This window comes from Myotis nattereri, assembly GCF_964212035.1.
Source record: "Myotis nattereri genome assembly, chromosome: 1".
Classification (NCBI taxonomy): Eukaryota; Metazoa; Chordata; class Mammalia; order Chiroptera; family Vespertilionidae; genus Myotis; species Myotis nattereri.
The window spans coordinates 145,266,054-145,287,048 of record NC_138075.1 but is presented as its reverse complement, the minus strand read 5'-3'; the positions used below and the strand labels follow the sequence as shown (position 1 = coordinate 145,287,048).

The 20,995-nt window shown below is 39.0% G+C and overlaps 1 protein-coding gene across 1 annotated transcript in view; it reads left to right on the top strand.

Annotated features, from left to right (window-relative positions):
- DKK2 (dickkopf WNT signaling pathway inhibitor 2) overlaps positions 1-5,638 on the top strand; it is a 99,283-nt gene extending 93,645 nt beyond the window's left edge. Inside the window, exons 2-4 of the mRNA XM_081102388.1 lie at positions 466-616; positions 1,856-2,011; positions 4,952-5,638. Coding sequence (XP_080958514.1) covers positions 466-616; positions 1,856-2,011; positions 4,952-5,202 — 558 coding nt within the window. The 3' untranslated portion in view covers positions 5,203-5,638. The remainder of the gene's footprint in view (positions 1-465; positions 617-1,855; positions 2,012-4,951) is intronic.
- Positions 5,639-20,995: the final 15,357 nt, after the last annotated feature.

The window sequence follows — 20,995 nt, the reverse complement described above, 5'->3', positions numbered from 1 at the left end:
TGATTTTTTAAAGATTATTTTTAGAGAGAGAGAGGAAGAGAGAGGGAGAGAGAGAAACATCAATGTGAGAGGGAAACATTGACTGGCTGCCCCTGCATGTCCCCCACTGGTTATCAAACCTGCAAACCAAGCACATGCCCTGATGGGGGAATTGAGCCTGTCAACCCTTGGGTGTACCTGATGATACCCAACCAATTGAACCACACTGGCCAGGGGGAAAAGTCTAAATTTTAATCCAAAATTGTGTCAATGAAAATATATGGTAAACTTTATTTTTTTTTCACATCAATAATCAATATTTCTAAGGCTCTCAATTAAGTAAGTGTCTCTACGTAGGATCTATGCTCAGAACAAAATACAATGGTACTATCGTGACTTATTTTCCATCATAATTTGCAACAACTTTTCATAAGCGTTAAAAGATCTAATCTACTTTGCTTGTGGTGTTTTTCCACTTCCTGACAGGCCTACCCTTGCAGCAGTGATAAGGAATGTGAAGTTGGGCGATACTGCCACAGTCCCCACCAAGGATCTTCAGCCTGCATGGTGTGTCGAAGGAAAAAGAAGCGCTGCCATCGAGATGGCATGTGTTGTCCTGGTAACCGCTGCAATAACGGTAAAGATAGTGTTCAGTGTTGCTGGGCCTTTTCCTTTTCATGTTAGGCTGCCTTCTCCTTGGATTCCTGACATGTAAGGAGTCTTTCCAAATAGGCAAGAATTGGAGCATAGTTTAGATAAGATTACATGGACTACCTCTAAAATCTTAGTGTCCCTAGGCTTTGATCACCTTCTGTATTTAATAATCTACGCTGCGTTGGACTTATCCTCTTGAAGAGTTGCGTTTAAATAGCTAGTTCTATTCCACTAAGCACATGAGCAAAGACATCCAAAAGAACTAAAGAAAATAATCTGCTATGATTTACCAATGCAATTGTGAGTCCGTCTCCCAATTTCATACGTTTCATACCTTGAATCTTATACTCATTATCCTCTTTTGAAGGCCTTACCTGGTGGCACACTCAGATGGTAACAAAGTGATTGGTTCCTATGAAAGGAGATACAGGAGTCTATTCGCCAGCCATTCCATAAACATGGCTACACTCAATCTCAATTAACTTATGGGCACAAATTCAGCAATAATGAAATGAAAAACCATAGACAACATGTGGTAAAAACACTAAATAATTGCAGAAGGTGATCAGAAACATACACTCAGTCACACAAACAACATAATCAGGCTCATATTCTTATACTTGTTCCTTACCTCTGGGCATAGTCCTACTGGAAATGCCTTGGACAGGAGGTAAAGGGAAGATGACCTCATACCCTAGAGAGGTTTACAGTGTAGATTAGGATTGTACTGGTGATTGAACAAAGGGACATGAGTCCCAAAGATGCATGTCTGGACAGACATTTTTAAAGTATGAATAGGTAATATTAATTTAATACTTCACTATAGCACTATTCTGAGCCTGCACAAGTATTCACAATAGCTCAGTAAAATGAATTTCTATTTTTTTAAATTTTGTTTTATTGTTTAAAGTATTACAATGAATTTCTATTTTTATTCCTATTTTTGCCCAAGGTCACTTAGTCTTGAAAGAGACAAGATGCCAATAAAATTTGGACTCAGGGCCAAACTATTGAATATTCAGATTCAATAAGTTGGTAAATGAACAAATGGACAAATGAAGAGATAGATGACAGGTAGGAGGATGGATAGATAGATAGATAGATAGATAGATAGATAGATAGATAGATATACGGCTTCAGGCCTTACATCAGGAGAATACATAGATAAGAACCACATTGTATAGAATTGAATAAGACTAACTGCTTACCTGACTATCTCCAGGCATCTGCATCCCAGTCACTGAGAGCATCTTAACCCCGCACATCGCAGCTCTGGATGGCACTCGGCACAAAGATCGAAACCATGGCCATTACTCAAACCACGACTTGGGGTGGCAGAATCTAGGAAGACCACACACTAAGATGTCACACATAAAAGGTAGGGATAACTGTAGTTCTATGTTTACTTTTATTGTTTCATAAAAATGTATAGAAAATATAGTTAATTGATTCCATTGGTTTTAGAAATATACAAAGAAGATAGTTTAAAGGCAAGATTTTAACTGGATTTGTTAATTCTTAATTTTGAAGATGCTTAGAGCTTCTTAGAGATCTTAAATTATTAGAAAATGTGTGTTACAAGAATTGCAGTAGTCTGATCAACTCTGTCATTTTCTTAACAACCCTGTCTTTTTACATGAGATTTAGAAGATATTGCCTATGCAAGCATTTGTCACACATCAAAGGATAAAGCATTCTGAAAAATAAATAAGAAAATGTTTGCTTCCAAATGACTGAATCACTATGTTTTTGAGTCTTTCTCACCTTTGCAGATTCAGAAATTTTATTTCACTAGACAACTACCATACTATTCATAAAGTAAAATTACCAAGAATAATTGGTTTCTAGTGTGATTATGAATAGCCATAAATCTTCTTAATTGTATCAAAATATTTCAGAAGTTGAATCCCTGATAATTAAATTTGAAAATATGAACCTTATTACCAGTAGTAAAATTTTGAAAGTATGAAACACATCCATTTTTAAAGGAAGCTTTTTGCAAGTCTATTCTGTGGAGCACAACTCTTTCAAGACATTCTGTGAATAAAAGTGTCTTGTGTTCAAAAGTTTTGTAATACTATATCTCACCATTTTTGGGACTTTATAATAAACACCAGAGGCCAGGTGCACGAAATTCGTGCACAGTAGGGTCCCTAGACCTGGCCATAGATGAGGGCCTAACTGGACCTTTTGGCTGCCGGCCAGGGCCTTCCTTCGTTCTGCACCACCCCCTGGTGGTCAATGCATGTCATAGTGAGTGATCGAACTCCTGGTCTCCTGGTTGAACTCCCGATGGGACACTTTGCATATTAGCCTTTTATATATATAGATGGGACACTTTGCATATTAGCCTTTTATATATATAGATGGGACACTTTGCATATTAGCCTTTTATATATATAGATTGCTCTATTGAAGGCTGTGAGAAGTCCAGCAATGAGGAAAACTGATTAACTTCTTAAAATACTGTATTTCCCCAACTTGCTTGAACACAAAAACTGTTTCCCCACATTCTCATGTTTTGCAGAGAGAGTATTATATTGGATACTGACCTTAGTCTGACCTGGAATACAAATGGTCATGTGGATAGGACTAGAGATTGACAATTCTTCTTCAATTACCCTTTGCCTACACTCCTAAAGGCCTAAGTTCTTTACCCATATCTCTTATTACTACTCCACCAAATTCACATGGAATTGTTAATACATGAGTATTTCTCTTTACTCAAAGATGCCTATGTCATTGTGTACTTTCAAATTTGCTAAGTATTTATATATAATTATATGTGTAATTTTATGATGGGTAGAAGGAAGAAACCTTATGCTGATGGCTAGTGAGTTGTGTTCACATTACACAGTAGGATTGGTTACATTTGGGATGACAGAAAACCCTTTTGACCAGGATTCTCACACTATGGCCTAGGAACCAAATCTGTTCTGCTGCCTGTTTTTGTAAATAATCTTTTACTGTGTCACAGACTTGCTCATTCGTTTAGGCATTATCAATGGCTGTTTTTGTAAGACAGCAGTAGAATTGAGGAGCTATGATACATATGATCTAAAAAAACCAACTTTATTTCCAATCTGTATGTAACAGAGAAGTCTGCTGACCCTTTCTTTATACAGGTTACACATCAACCCAACTGTGATGTTTGGAGGCAGGCTCTTTGCTGACTTAAACATTTTTTTCTGAATTAAATACCCAGATTTGTGCTTCCACGTGTTTTGTATGTGTGTGTTTGATTTTTCTTTTTTGGGAGAGAGAGAGAGAGAAAGAGAGAGAGGCATCAATGTGTGAGAGTGAAACATAGATCAGCTATTTCCTCCACACCCCCTACCAGGGATTGAGCCTGCAACCCAGGCATGTGCCTTGACCAGGAATCAAACCGGCAACCTTTTGGTGCACAGGATGATGCCGAGCCAACTGAGCTATAACAGCCAAAGCTCCACATGATTTTTATGATGACTTTGTGGTTGACCCTGGGGCTTTCTGCCCTTTCTCTGTATCACAACTCTTTCTAGACTGCATTTCCTAGACTCCCTGTCAGTGGCTCCTGGCCACACGGGTTTTGCTGTGGTGGGACCCTGCGAGGAAGAGGAAAGAAAAAGCCAACATGTTCTCCCTGCCTCCAGTAGTGCTTCTGGCAGAGCTGTATCTCCTTGGGGTTTTAGTCCCATCAGTTGGGCCTGATGAGTTCTCATCCCAGCTAGTGATCCCGGCCCTCTGTTCTGCCATCCTTGGCTCCCCTGGATTCTCCAGCCTGAATGTAGTAGTGGCTTCCTGCTGTGTTGCTTTAGCATCCTCTGGTACTTCTTAGCCCTACCTCTACCCATGTGACCAGTTCTCTGCATTAAATACCTTGTAGTTTGAAGAATCAGTTTCCGTTTTCCTGGCTAGACTCTGATGCATGATCTTAGGAGTTCCTGAGAATTTCAGCCCCCTCCTTCAATCAGAGCTTGTTTACAACTCTCAAGAAAAGTATAACATTAATTAATTTGAAAGCAATTCGTTTTATTTTCTTATTTCCACTCAACTAGTAAAAGGAGAAATAATAATGAGCAGGGAACTATCTAGAAGTACAGAATGAAAAAATAAAGAGAAGACAAAATACAGTCTAGCTATTTGCTAAATCTGATATTCAGACAGCAAACATGAAAATAAACAATAACGGATTGGTCAGATTAGAGGAAGAGCCAGTTGCTGTTAATCCAAGACATTATGGAAAGCAGCATAAGTAAAACTACTTTATGTGCTTCTGACGGCAAAGCAGAACTGTTCTGAAGTGTGGAGGTGACAGATTTTGGTTATCATCCTGCAGGGCACGAAGGAGACCCCTGCCTGCGATCATCTGACTGCATGGAAGGGTTTTGCTGTGCTCGTCACTTCTGGACCAAAATCTGCAAGCCGGTGCTCCATCAGGGGGAAGTCTGCACCAAGCAGCGCAAGAAAGGTTCTCACGGGCTGGAAATTTTCCAGCGGTGTGACTGTGCAAAGGGCCTGTCTTGTAAAGTATGGAAAGATGCTACCTACTCCTCCAAAGCCAGACTCCACGTGTGTCAGAAAATATGATCACTTCAGAGAAAATGCGTCACAAGCAGACTGAATCTGCATTTAGTGCATCACAGCACAGTGGGAAATAGGATTTGGCTCTCAGAAGAATGGCTAATGTAAGGCATGTGATAAGAATATGAATCACAGAGCGAGAGAAAGAAAAAGAGAACTAAGTCTATTGGAAAGGGTGACGAATGTAGTACAACTAGTGTGTTTCCATTATGCAGCTTGTTTTGTAAATAATGTGCACACTTGTGAAAATGCAATTACTAAAAAAAGAAAGTACAGTGAAAATCACTGACCGTGTGACTTCTCAAGAGTTTAGGCGGTGCTGGAGGATCGGTTTCCTCCAGATAGGAGATTATCTATAAAATAAAAGCCATATTTCTACTCCAAGTTATAGTTTGATAAAAAACTCCCAGTGTATCTTGGTATACATAGAATGTAAAACATGAAAAAAAATGTTAAATAGGAAATGAAGCAGAGTTAATTTGTAACACAGATCACCGTTTAATTTGAAACACTGTTTTTACTGTTCAATTAAAGGCCTTGGTACACACACACACACACACACACACACACACAGAAAGCAGTTGATACTTTCCAAATAATTTCAAACTAATTGCAGGTCTTCCATCAAGGCCTTTATAAAAGAAAACAACAACTTGTTTTCCCTCAAACTGCTTACTTGTGTTTTCCAATATTTACTTTCACCTATACGTAATCAGAACCAGCATAACAAGACAGACAAAAGTAGTCCATTCAGATTCTCAAGGGACATTGTTTCATCTTTCTAGATTGTATGTGATGCCTACCATGAACACATGTTATTTTTCCAACCTAACCCCAGTTGTCATGTAAAGCGCAGAGAATTTTCACAGATTACCAATCTTTTTAACATAGTCAAAATGTATGGGAAACCAAGCTAATAGAGAGATCATTACTTTTTCAGGCTTCGGCATTCCCTGAGTGTTGATAGCATTAGACTGGTAAGCACACGTATTCCTTACGTGCTCTGCAGGATGGCGGGGTAAAGCTGAGAATGCAGACCAGAGCTGCATCTGTCCCGACCTGAAGTCAGCGAGGAATGGGAGAAACTGTTCAGTATCCAGGTTTGGGAAATACATAGACATGTCTGAAGCACAACATGACTTCATCTTTGAACCCAAGGCTGCACAACCTACGTGGAGTTTCCTATGGGATCTGCGATCTCAAAATACTTACCACACAGATGATAACAGTGTGAGGTCACTAGTTGACCTCAAAATATATATTTTATACATTTGAGGTCCTAAAGTAATATGAGGAGTTCTCACAAAATGAACTCTCAAGACAGGGAGTACATAGTAAGGTTCCATTGCCCTAAATAAGCTCCTAACTGGCCGGTAGCAACATCTGATTTTTCTGCATCAACCTTCCCCTACAACTTCTTTTCTCCCACAAAGATACAGTTTCTGTTTTCTGCATCCACTGATTATATATATATATATATATATATATATATATATATATATATAATGACTTGTAAGATCTACATATTGCTAATCTATAAAAACCACAGGTTCTTCATTCTTTGAAATCATTTTATCTTTTTTTTTTTTACTTTATCACTTCTAAACATTATGTCTAAAGCATAAGGTAAAAATTTATAGTTGTTACTTTTGACCTTTTCTTTTATAAACTTAAAGTCACTCCTTAATTTTATTTTTTTTACTTAACGTTTATCTTTAGTCTCAAATTCAAGTTCTCCCAGTAGAAATTGAACCTGAGCCTGCATGTCTATTAAAAATTTAAGCTTCCCACACACATTTACTAGGATAATTAAGATTTACATTTCCTCCATATGTCTGTGAAAACAAAAATTTTCAAACTAACCTATTCAATAACCAAAGTCTGTACAAACAGGATTCTACACGCTGGGCAACATAAAAATTGAGCATTTCAGTCAAATGTTTGCTATGTAACAATTACACTTACAATCTGGTTTCTGCATTATTTCCCTTCTGTACATCCTTTCAAAAATTATTATTTGAAGTAATTTATTTACAGGAAATGTTAATGAGATGTATGTTCTTATAGAGATTTTTCTTACAGAAAGCTTTGTAGCAGAATATATTTGCAGCAATTGACTTTGTAATTTAGGGGGAATGTATAAATAAGATAAAATATATTAAATTTTTCTCCTTCAAAAATTGAATTTAAGTATCTCTGTGTTTTTCTTATGGGAGAAGTTTTCATAGAATCATAGATTTTCAAAGTTCAAATGGACAGGGTCTTATTTTTCAGTCTGAGTAGGAATCCTTTGGACAACATCACCATAAGATGGTGCAAGGCAGCTCGCTGTTATTGAAGGTAGTTTATTTCATGGCATTACAGCTGTAATTGTTAGAAAGTTATTTTTTCAGATTATGTTTTCTACCCATTTATTCCTATTTTTGCTTTTTGGAAGATCTTATAGCAGGGACTCTCTACAAACTTCTTCAGAACTCTTGAAGCCACCTAGCATATTTCTTATAATCATCTCTCCAGGTTAAATTTTTTTCAAAATAGAAATGCCAGCATGCTTAGGATATTGGTTCATTCTCCTGTGGTACAAAGACGATACAAAATATATTTGTCCCTGTATGGCTACACTGATTCCCTGGCCCTGAGTGAACTCCAACCTACTTCCTGGGAAGGTCTTTCCTCTGCTTCCTGAACGCCGAGATGTCAGGAAGTACTCACCAATTATGAGACCAGGAGTAGTTGTAAGAGCCCACGTTATACTGAAGATGGTAATGGGCTGAAAATGTGGAAAAATAAACATTCTGTGACATAGTGGAACAGATTAAGTATAGCCATGGCAGCTTGAGGAAGCTGAAACAGTCCCATAGCTACAGGTCAGAGTTAAAGATACCTCAAGCACTGCTGAAGTAATTCCCACATTGCTAATTATTCACTTAAATGTATTTATAAATAGTTAATCTGTTTCCTCAAAGTAAGAATATTTATATTTCCCAGATTCAGTGTATTTTATACTATAACAATCATATGTGTGTAATTTTTTTTTCTTTTCCACTGAGCTCAGTGAGATGCTTTGAGAAGTGACAAATTGTTCTAACTTCTTTTTTAACCAAGAAATGAAATGTCTATTGTAGCCTTTGGATTTGAAGAAATAATCACACCTTTCTCTGTCCCCAAACTAAGGCCATTTGAGAAAGAGGTTAAGACAGAAAGGCAGATGATGACAGATTATCCTGATAAAGTTAATATTGGAGAGTGTGGGGTGTAACTGTGGGCAGAAAGACACCAAAAAGAGACAGAGTCTGTGCCCATCCTTAAGCAAGACCAGACAACATACGTTCTACCTGTGGGAGGTGCCCCTATAAAATTTACAACATGGATAGGCAGAGCAGAATGAAACACTGTATTCTGGCAGTAAGTGCCAAAGAAGAAGGGTGGGAAGGCATGGAATTCTGTATTTCTCATTCAAGAATTTCATTTGAAATTCTACAAAAAATCAAGTGAATACAAAATCTGATGAACAGAATAAACTGGTGAATATAATAGAATCAGGGGCATAGAAAGGGAGTGGACTGACAATTCTCAGGGGAAAGGGGGTGTGGGGGATGTGGGAAGAGACTGGATAAAAATCGTACACCTATGGACGAGGACTGGGGTGGGGGCGGTAAAGGCATGGGGTGGGGTGGGAACCGAGTGGAGGGGAGCTATGGGGGGAAAAAAGAGAAACAACTGTAATAATCTGAACAATAAAGATTTATTTTAAAAAATCAATGGAAAAATATCCTCGAGTGAGGATAAAAAAGATGAAAAAAATGTATAATTTATACCACATGAGAATAAGGAGTGGGATGGAGAGAGACAAAGATATACTCTGCATTAAATAACATTAAGGGTTAGAATGACCCCCCCCCCCAATATCATTCCCAAATCTCTATATTTTAACCCATTATACATACCATTTATCTATGGTGAAGATATGGGTTTTAACCCAATCTGATCAGTTATCTCCTAAGGCAGTATCTAAGGAGGTCATTTCCCCAATGCAAATCACTCTTTCTATATGGCTCCTCTAAGAATAAATGGAAGGGAATTATTTTATTTCTCCAAAATTGAAAAATGGATGAAAATACTTCATTAATTCAATTGACTCCAAGATCACACTATATACAGAACTGGAAAATAACTCCTCTTTTTTTTTTTTTTTTTTACCATCCTAAATTAAGTTTACCGTAGTCTTTAACACAGTCTATCAGAGGTTCTATCATGAGATTAAATGAAACACTGGATATCTGATAATAAAATGTATAAACACACTTCAATCATAAAACTGCCCCAATTTTGAATATCAATTCTCTTTAAAATTTTTAGAAGAAGTTAAAGTACACAGTTTAAATTTTAACTTGCATGTTAAAGATAAAAAAGTTAAAGTCTATATTTGTTATCTTTCTCTTTAGAATGCGTCCAAAAAAAATGAAATTCAAAATCCTCAAGTTGATGGCTAGAGTTTTCTGCCTTTATTCCATATTCTGCTCTGTTTTCACCAGAGGGATTCTTGATATCTGGGAAAAGTCAAACTCCTTCAGCAGCTATGGCCTGGACTGTATTTCAATGGAATGACAGACTGCATTTTTTAAAAATGTCCAATGAATTTTTAGCATACACAATGGTAAGCCAAAGATTTCACCACATTTAGGAAACATGCCAATCTCCAGCTCTTAGAGTAGGTATCTTAGAAAATGTGCTAGGACATGGTATTGTCAAAAACCATAGCAGAGATGCTTGACATCTGAGTGAAGGAAGATAGATGGAGAAAAATCTTTGTTTTGGGAATACTAACAATTTTTAAAAAATCCCAACAAGCTGGCTGAAAACCATGACCTCTGTACTTAAATTTACTTGAGAAAAATGTTACACCAAGACTTTAGCTATGGAACTAAATTTTACCAAATAGTGGGGTGGGAGGAAAATCCACCTGGGTGTTCTCCCTACTTTTATAGAGTGTGAGGCATTGATGCCTTCATGTAAAACTGGTCAAGTTTAGAAATTCACCAGATTTATCGGGGCTTCTTTCTTATGTACCTAACATAGTCAAAGCAACACCAGTGCTTAACTGAGAACAGGTATGGTTTGGTGATATGACCGCCACAATATCTTGCAAGCTAACTTTTTAGGAGCATGCCACAGTGGCTGCTTCTACTACTGAAAGCTGTGGAATTACTTACTTACTCCCTCATCCCTGCTTTTATTCTAGAAGCGCATCAGCGGATTTCTGAAATAAAATTACTACTGATACTTACAAAACTATTTTCAGAAAGGGGCAAAAAGACACTTCCAACTTTTCTTCACTCAACACACACTCCCTGAGAGCACCTTCTATGCGGTAGGCAGCTTTGCAGGCACAGTGAGTAAAAGCAGAGAACCATACCAATAAAGTTTGCTTTCTTACTATTTTTACATTCTAGTTACTTTTTAGAGCAATATCTAGGAGACATAAAATAACTAGATAACTGATAAATACTATAAGAGACATAGAGGAGCACTTTGAAGAAAATTGAAGCATGGTAAAGAAACAGAGAGAGATGAGTAGTACTATTTTTAAGTCAATGGTCAGGGAATATCTCTTAGAGGAGAGAAACATGATCAGGAACTTGAGTGAATGAAGATTTGGCAATACAAGGTCTGGAGAAACAGTGGCATGAGAAGGAGAAGAGCAAGGCAAGCATTTGACAATCTGAAGAAGTGGAAGGGGAGGGTGAGGTGGGATGGGAAAGAGGGAGAGGTATGAGATGAGATCATAGAAGACATTGGGTCAGATTCTGTAGAACATTATTGACCATCATGAGTATTTCTATTTTGAAAGGGATTTGGAACTGGCAAGAGCTTGTGAGCATGGGAGGAACATGAGCTAATATGTTTTCAAAGGCTCACTCAGGCTGCTGTGTGGAGAAGAGACTCTAGTGTATCCAAGGCAAGGACTGCTGGTGGCTTAGATTAGTGAGGTAAAATGCAAGTCATGAGAAAATATTGAATTTGAGGTCTATTGGAGATAGAGACAATGGGATTTGCTGCTGGACAGTATGAAGTTTTGGAGAAAAAGTAGAATCTCTTTAGCCTAGCATGAGGATTATGAACAAAGAAAAAGAAATTGTTGATTTAAAAAAAAGTTAAAAAATATTTACTGTAAAATGGCTTTGCATTTAATATAAAAAGAAAGAATTGTCCTCAGTAGAATCTCGACAATTCTTTAGAAATTTGCCCTTTGTAAGTTTCTCATCATCCAGCTTGAGGACTCAAGAAGAGAGTTTGCATCAACCAAAAGAGAGAACTTGTTCAATGTACTAAGAAAAAGCAGTTGCGGACAAGTGGATGAATAAGGCCGGGGCAGGAATATATAGAAAAGGAAATAAACAGGTTCTAGGGCACAGAGATAGAGCAGAGATTCAAGTGGAGGGTGTAAGAAAGAGATGCATCAAGTGGAATGCTGGAAATCCGAAAAGGTGTTAATAAGATGCTTCAATTTAATACAGATGTCAAGGAGTGTCAAGGAAAACTCATGGGAGGAGAATAGTTGACTCACAGCAGTAGGTTTAGAAAACAATTTTACCAAAGGGTGTAGCTCAGGCAACACTCCCATTGACAATGGGCCAATGAATTGCATTAAAGGGCAATTTGTCAAGGCAAGTCTTTCAGTCTGAAGCAATTGTATAGTACAGTATTTGGAATTCTAAAGAAATAACAATATGCAAGTAATTGAAGTCATTTCATGAGAAATACACTTGCCATCATACCTCTAACACCTACGTCATGAATACCACAGTGCAAAACCTTTTAAAATTTCCTAGGGGTCCACATTTCTTATAGATGCCATGGACTTGTTTTATTTGCTCCACACCTTCCCACTTCACTGCACCTGCTACCCCAGTCATCATTCTGCTTTTAATGGCCCGGCAGCCTCCAGGGCCTACTCACAGATGGAGAACATCAGATCAGCTAGTGCATGTAAAATATTCTAAGTCCCACTTAAGCTTTTCAAGGAGACTTTGAAATTGAGATCATTTAATTTTCCATTTCTTTTCCTACCTGGCCTATCGTTCCTTACAGCTGTGTTCTTGTCTGTTCCAATAACCATTTTTTTCTGTGCCCAACTGTATGACTTAAAGTTTATTTAGATAACATTCAGACTGAGTGTTGTCTGTGGAAATTTTAATGTAACATTTAAGCTATTTAACACATGTCCACATCTTATAAATTTCCAAGATCCAAATATAGTGATGCTACCTTTTACAATGCCTGAGAGGAATACACAGCAAAACCATTTCACATGTTTCAAGGGATCTTGAATTCTCTATGGGGAGTACACTCCCCAGTACACTCTGGGCTTCGTTTGGGGGCTGTTAAAAATCAATGTCAGCTGTGGAGAAATGTGGGCTGCTTTGCAAAACTTTCCTTACAATGAAAGAGGTAAAGACAACTTTAGAACAGTTAGGATTTTGTTTTTCTTTAATGGGTATAATATTGCTCAAAACAAAGTTCTAAGGTTACCAAAGAGAATATCTGTTATTGAGCAGGGAAAAACACGTTAGGAAAAACCTACTCAGTATCAAGAGTGGGATAGACTGAGGAGACTGACCATCTGGAAGAAAGGGACAGGCAGAGGCAATTCAAGAAAATGCTCAGGGAGGAGGGAATATGTGAACTTTCCTTGGGAAAAAAAGTTTGTTTTAGTAATCTTGAAATAACTCAAAGGGAGTACTTAAAATAAAGGATTGATTGGGTGCAAACTAGCTGTTAGGAGTAGGGCTTCACAGAAAAAACACACAATGATTTAGGGACTGACCAAACAGAATATTGTGCTAGTCTAACATTTTTTGGTTCTTCAAGTTATCTTACTGAGAATCCAGATCTTATCTCATGATTAACTGGCACAGATGGTTATAAGGACTCTCTCACAGGATGCAGACATGAGAGTAATGATAATAGTCATTACTATTTCTACAGCACATTTACTTTGCCTCAGAATGCCATCAAGTGTGTTACTGCACTTTATTCCTCACAATATGCTTGAAACTCTTGTCTCTTTGAATGGACCAGGGGCTGGCTAAGTGGTGTCTCTATGTCTGTCAAATCATCGGTCACACAACTGACCCCCCCCGCCCCCATACAGCCAAAAGGGGTGGAGCCAGGATTGGAGACTCTGACTCTGAGGCCAGATTTTGCCCTCTTATCCATTAAGGTATGTAGCCTTCATTGGAAGGAACCACTCCTTTTAGGATTATGGGAGAGTCTGTAATGGCGGAGCTCATTAGTATCAGAGCTGAGGCTAACTGCTATCTTTCATAACCATATCTTTACTCCAAAATTTGCTGAGTACGTCCTAAAGCAGTTTCCTAATTTCCCCTGAAATCACAATAGTTAGTGCTGGAATTAGGGCTAACCATATATCATCCCGCCCTACTGAATTCTTTTCAGGGGACAATCGTGCCCACTGAGTAGACAATGTTAACAAGGACAGCTTTGGGGTATTTAACATTTTACAGTTTATAAAGCTTACAAGTAAGTACTATATCATCTGTTATGGGGAAAATTGAAATGTAATGTAAAAGTTCAAAATTTTACAAGAATGAAAAGCAGGCAGAAAGCAGGATTTGGGGAGTATATGGCTGGAATTAGCTTTGCTATGACTAACATACTAAAATAGCAATTGAATTTCCATCCCACCCCATCTCACATTCTGCTGTGATGACATAGCTCAGAGCAGAAAATTAATCATCATTTCTTTGAAAATTATTGTTATTTTTTAAAGAGTCAGTTTAAGATTCCATTGAACTTGTACTTTGTTCAATGTACCTTACCAAAATATCAATGTCCATTTAGATAGACACAGAGTTATTAAACATGATGGAAATGTGTAAATCTTTCTTTGACTACATATATTTAAAAAAATGTCCAATCATTCTGTCAGGAAAATAGAAATATAGACTGGACAAAATGACTTGTCAATGTCACTGGGTTGGGGGTCAGAAGAAGTAGGTAATTTGCCAAAACTACGAGGAATATACCAGTGCTTTACTTGTGTAAGTTATTCAAAATATTACTATATTTCTTGTTTATTTGTCATCTGTGGTCTAAATAACTTATCTGTTTCTAAAAGAATAGTAATTTATTATATTATAAACTAGAGGCCCGGTGCACAAAAATTTGTGCACTCAGCGGGGGGGGGGGGGGTTACTCAGCCTGGCCTGTGCCCTCTCGCAGTCTGGGACCCCTCAGGAGATAACGACCTGCTGGCAGAGGGCAGGCCCAATCCCTAGGTGCAGCCCCTGGTCGGGCTCAGAGCAGGGCCAATTGGGGAGTGGGGTGCTGCCCCCTGTCATGCACAGAGCAGGGTGGATCTGGAGGTTGCGATGCCACCCGCAGTCACACTCAGGCTAGGGCCGATTGGGGGGTTGGGGCACCACCCCCGTCACACTCAAGGCAGAGTCGATGGGGAGGTTGCGGTGCCACCCCCTGTCACACACAGAGCAGGGCCCATCAGGGGGGTTGGGGCTCCATACCCTGTCACGCACAGAGCAGGGCGGATCAGGGGGTTGGGGCGCCGCCCTCTAACACCCACAGAGCAGGGCCGATCAAGGGGTTGGGGCACCGTCACTGTCACACTCAGGGCAGGGCCAATGGGGAGGTTATGACTCTACCCCGTCACATACAGTACAGGGCCGATCAGGGGGTTGGAGTGCCGCACCCTGTCACACAGAGACACAGGGCAATGAGGGGGTTGGGGAGCTCTCCCCTATCAGGCACAGAGCAGGGTTGATCAGGGGGTTGGGGCGCCTTCCCCTGTTACACACGGAGCCTCAGGGCAATCAGGGGGTTTGGGCGCTGCCCCCTGTCACACTGATCCGGTGCCGGGAGGCCTCGCGGCTCTGCTGATCCCGGTGCTGGGAGGCCTATTACCCTTTTACTATATAGGATAGAGGCCTGGTGCACAGGTGGGGGCTGGCTGGTTTGCCCTGAAGGGTGTCCTGGATCAGGGTGGGGGTTCCCACTGGGGTGCCTGGCCAGCCTGGGTGAGAGCATGATGGCTGTTTGCAGCTGGTCACACACCCTTCAGGGTTGGGGTCCCCACTGGGGTGTCTGGCCAGCCTGGGTGAGGGGCTGAGGGCTGTTTTCAGGCTGGCGGGTGACTGAAGCTCCCAACTGCTCCTTTTTTTCTTTTCTTTTTTTTTAATTCTCGGCCAGCTTTAGCTCTGGCTCCAGCTCTGAGGCCTCTGCTGCTGAAAGCAGGTATCTGGTTTGTTTGGGTTCTATAGTCGAAACACTGTATAATTCCAGCTCTGAGATCCTGGCGGGCTGAAAGCAGGTTTCTTGGGTTTTGTTTAGCTTCTCTATTTGTAACTATGTTTTAAACTCCAAGCTCAGAGGCCAGCAAGGCAGGCGGGGAACGTTGGTTTCCTCTGTCACTGAAGCAAGCAAGCCTCATGTTAGCTTCAAGCTGCCTGTCTGCCGGCCACCATCTTGGCTGGCAGTTAATTTGCATATCTCACAGATTAGCCAATGGGAAGGGTAGCAGACGTACGCTAATTACCATGTTTCTCTTTTATTAGATAGGATAGTGCATCTCTGACGGCATCTGCCCACCCATCAATCCATACATCCACTCATCCATCCATCCATCTATCCATATGTGGCTCCTTATAGAATAAAAGGCTGATTATGAGTTCAAATTTTGTTTTCTTACAAATCCTGGTTTTGGTGAGTAATTTTCATCAGAAAGGCACTCTTGCCGAAACCGGTTTGGCTCAGTGGATAGAGCGTCGGCCTGCGGACTGAGGGGTCCCGGGTTCGATTCCGGTCAGGGGCATGTACCTGGGTTGTGGGCACTTCCCCAGTGGGGGATGTGCAGGAGGCAGCTGATCAATGTTTCTCTCTCATCGATGTTTCTGACTCTCTATCTCTCTCCCTTCCTCTCTGTAAAAAATCAATAAAATATATTTAAAAAAAAAAAAAAGAAAAGAAAGGCACTCTTGAAAAGCATTTCTATCCTTAAAGAAAAGCCACAACTTGAAGAATCAGAGCCAGGTAAGAAAAGACTTTGTGAAATCATATGCTTCTTGTTTTCAGTCTTATTTCACTTAGCATGATGCTCTCAAATCCATCCATGTTGTTGCAGATGACAATATTTCACCTTTTTATGGCTGAGTAGTGTTCCATTGTATATACATGCGGTATCTTTATCTAATCATCATTAAAGGACTTAGGTTGTTTCCATGTCTTGGCTCCTGTGAATAATGCTGCAATGAACATAGGGAGAAGGATTAAGATGGTAAAGGGAGTCAAATATATGGTGATGGAAGGAGACTAGACTTTGGGCTCTGAGCACACCATGGAATATACAGATGGTGTATTACAAAATTGTACACATGAAACTTATGTAATGTTATTAACCAATGTCACCCCAAAAAATTTAATTTAAAATTTTTTAAATAAATACAAAAGACTATCATAGAGGGGAAAAAATATTTTGTATAATGTAGATAATTTGTTGATTTTTAAAAAAATATATTTTATTGATATTTTTACAGAGAGGAAGGGAGAGAGATAGAGAGTTAGAAACATCAATGAGAGAGAAACATCGATCAGCTGCCTCCTGCACACCCCGCACTGGGGATGTGCCCGCAACTAAGGTACATGCCCTTGACCAGAATTGAACCTGGGACGCTTCAGTCTGCAGTCCGCAGGCTGACGCTCTATCCACTGAGCCAAACTGGTTACGGCTGTTGATTTTTTTTTTAAAGCCACAACATTTAGTGTATAATTGGTTTCCACTAAAATGCCTTTCTTGGAAAGATATTTTATTTATTGAATTAATGTAGCAATTATTAATTTGTAATATATTTGAAGTCATTTAAAAAATGTATTTGACTTGCCTGAATGGTCTTCCTTGGCCCTCCTGTAACCAGAAGATTGATATCAGTTGCTTCAGTGGCTTTCGTAGTCTCTAGTTAGCTCCTTGCTGGGTTTGGCCAAAGAGAGATACCCGAGGAAGATCCGACAAGGATAGTAGAGTGCTTAGAGGGTATGTCCTCTTGGCTCTTGTTCTGACATGGCATAGTCTAGTAGGGGCTATATTATTCAACAAAGGTCCCATCCCAGAGTTCATCAATATCCCATGCTGATTTTTCCCAACATTGCCTACACCCTTATAAATATAAATCTTTCCTCAATGTCCTGTCTCTGTATACCATCTGTTTCCTGCCAGAACCCTGACTGATACCTGACCGAGGTATAAATGTTAATGTGCTTTTCCTTGTCACTCTTCTTCCTCACAGTCAAATGTGACTTAATGAAGATGGTAAATTATCCCAACCAGGGTTTCATCTGGCTTCCAAGCATGTTCAGTGGTGTTGACAGAGTGCTAGCTTGTATACTGATTTTAGGAAAATTTGTATTATTTGCTAACATTTAGAAAATTGAAAATTCTTACATAAAACCTGGGTTTCTAGATTCTCCTGAAAAAACAAAAACAAAAAACACACAAAAACAAACAAAACACCCTGAACTCCTAAACTATTAGAAATTGCTGGGTTTTCCTTTCTGACTATCAATTGGCTAGAGCCAAGAGGGTTGGGGTTTTCTACTCTTTTAGGTTACCACCGTGCCCCGAAGTCTCCCCCGCCATCCGCTTTAATTGAAATTGGGTGATTTTTTTTTTCTTATTGCACATTCATGAAGAAATGAAATGTCACACAAATACCCCAGTCTCTCATTATCTTCAGTATAACCTATAAATGTAACAACCTGGCCTTGGCCTCTGCTTACCTTCTTGACCTCATCTCTGATTTCCCTTCCCTTCTGTCACTCCAATTCAGACATATTTATTTTCTCTCTGTTCCTCAAACTCACCAAGGTTGTTCCCATCAAACTCAGCTTTTCTTTAGTCTGTCTGCCTAGTCCAGTTTTCCATATACATATCCCCACAGGGCTTGCTTCCTTAATTCATAGAGCTCCACCAAGACTGTCACTTCAAAAAAATCTCTCTAGAATCAGCAGGACTCCATTTTGAGATCTAGCATGTATGGTGACAACTCTAGTGTCTTGTTTTTTCTTCTGGATCCTCTACCTATTTTTTTTCTTTTTATCTCTAGCACCATTACCTCTCAGCCTCCTCTACCATAAATTGTAAATCCATAAATTGTAGCAGCAAGTGAACTAATACCACATGATCTCTGCACGATCCAGACTGTGAATGCAGCTTCAGCCTTGGGATTAAGGGGGAGAAGAGTTATTGTGCAGTATTAAAACCAGATGGTGTTATTTTAATTAGAGTAATGGGGGTTCTCAATCAGAGAAAGTGCACTAACAATGCCAGGATATATCATCATGACCATTAAAAAAAATCAGCAAAGAATTGTAAAGCTATCACTTTAGAATATCCTTGAAAATTTTCTGTAGAAATATCTGTTTCCATTAACATGTACTTGTAGGCCTTTCCCAAAATTCCTTCCATAATCCTTTTTTTTTTTCTAATTCTTACAATAAAGAGGCAAAAGCATAAGTGTCATGAAAGGCATGTAAACATAGAGTTTTAGTGCTTCAGTTTGGGAATGTGAGTATGTATGTGTGTGTACTTTTTGTGTCATAAGGTGTGTTTGCCTCAGAAATAAATAAAATGAAAGACAAAGCCTCCCTTTGGGACCATTAACCCAGAAGATTTCTATGAGAAAAGTGAAATTTAATTTGGGAGGGATGAATGGAAAAGTCTGGTCCCATAAGTAGTGCAATATACTTAGCTCCATTCCAATCATTTTAATAACTCACACCCACTCTTTATCCTTTTCACTTGCTTGTGTTTTAGCACTTCTCTGTGGATCTCCAGAGACCTGAGCATTCTTTCCATGTTTCTGACACTTGTGCTTATATGTATGGGGGCTGACCCTCTCTCCTCCATTAGATTTTAAATTTACAGTGCACCAAGAACTTTATAACTCCCCACTCCACTTACTAGCCCACAGCTGAAGTCTTACCTCCTTCATGAACTCTCCCCTAGACCCTTCTGAACCCTGGTGATCCTTTTTTTCTCTCCAAATTTATATTGTATTTTTCATTGCATCACATACCACAGCTCTTGGCTGTAATAATATTTAGCGAGCTCTTGTTATACAACACACACTTTTCTCTGTATTTTATATGCACTATTAAATTTAATTCTCACAATACCCTATGCATCAGGTACTGTTCTTATGCCAATTCAATATACTACATTAAAATATTTACCTCCCAAAAAATTACCCAAGCCATACAGCCAGTAAGTGAAACATTCTTTTTCATCATTCTGCTTGATCATGTTAGACTCTCTCCCACATACGTAATGTCTATTTATTTATGAATTACGTCCTGTACCATCAGTTAGTTGAGTCTCAGCCGAATGCCATACTATACTGAATGAATCAGTCCCTGTCATGCCAAGGTCTGCATTATGGGAGGCACTCAAAAAATGCATTGTAGTGAATTCAGAAGCTTTAGTTTGAACTGTACAGTCTCTATGGTTCTACATCAGCTCACCCAGCTGCATGTAGCCAGGTTTTTATAATCGATGAGACTTTAGACTTTCTATTTTTGAGATCATCAGAAGATTCTAAGGAAATGGGTTTATGCTATGTAACTGAGGTTATTATTTTTATGATCTAAGGGAGAAAAGCCGAGACTGCAAACCCCCCCCCCCCTACATCAACGTGACCAGAAATAATACTTCTTCCTGGTGTAGAATGAATTACATTATAACTATACTTTCCCTTAATTTATGCTGTGGGAAGAAACAGATGACGAGAAAGAGAGAAGGAAAAAGAACTACTATTTATTAAATTTCTCTTTATCTTATTACCTAAATTTACCTTAAAACTGTATTTTAAAGCAACTTAGTCAATTATAAGGGACTAGGACATCTGGGTCACTTTTTGTGTCCTTGTGCGGGAGTTCTTAGAGCCCCATGAAATCAACAAACAAACTTCAGGATGTTCAAGAGCATTACGAAATTCTCTGAAAAATTCTATGCATCTGCTGTTGTGTTTAGTTAAGAGGGTGCACAGCTTTTATCAATTCCTCAAAGGAGCTTTGACCCAAAACCTCAAAATAAGAGAACAATAATATCTACTGCTCTCCTGGGGGGTGGGAGTGGCTGGGGATAGGTCAATGGGGGAAAGGGGAGACTTATGTAATTCTTTAAACAATAAAGAATTTAAATAAAAAATAAAAAAAATATCGACTGCTCTCCTGATGATTATAATACATCATGAATAACCTGAAAGTTGTTCATTTGCCCATAGTCAAATAGAATGATTAATAGGAAACTTCCGTGAAAGAAAATTTTCAGGCTTTAATACACGGAAAGAGAAAGCAAACAAAGTTGTCCCTATTTTAGAACAATTGTTACCAGGGCACTTTAACAACCTTAAAAATGATTGAGGACCCCTCAAATGATGGGGGCTATATCTATTAATAGTTACAGTATTAGGCATTGAAACAAAAGGTTTTAAAATTCTAGCATACAGGGTGGGGCAAAAGCAGGTTTACAGTTGTTAGTACAAGAAACACAGTTCATTCTTGAATTATTATTTATTAATTATTGAATTATTTTCTATACAAAAAACAACAACAAACAAACCTGTAAACCTGCTTTTGTCCTCCCTGTATGCAGGTACGCATTCTGCAGCCTTCAGAGTGGCAGCACCATCTCAGTGATGGTCTCACAGCCTCTGGGAAATCCCACTGTGAGATCATGAGAGATTGAAAAGGCAAACAATATTTTTATTTC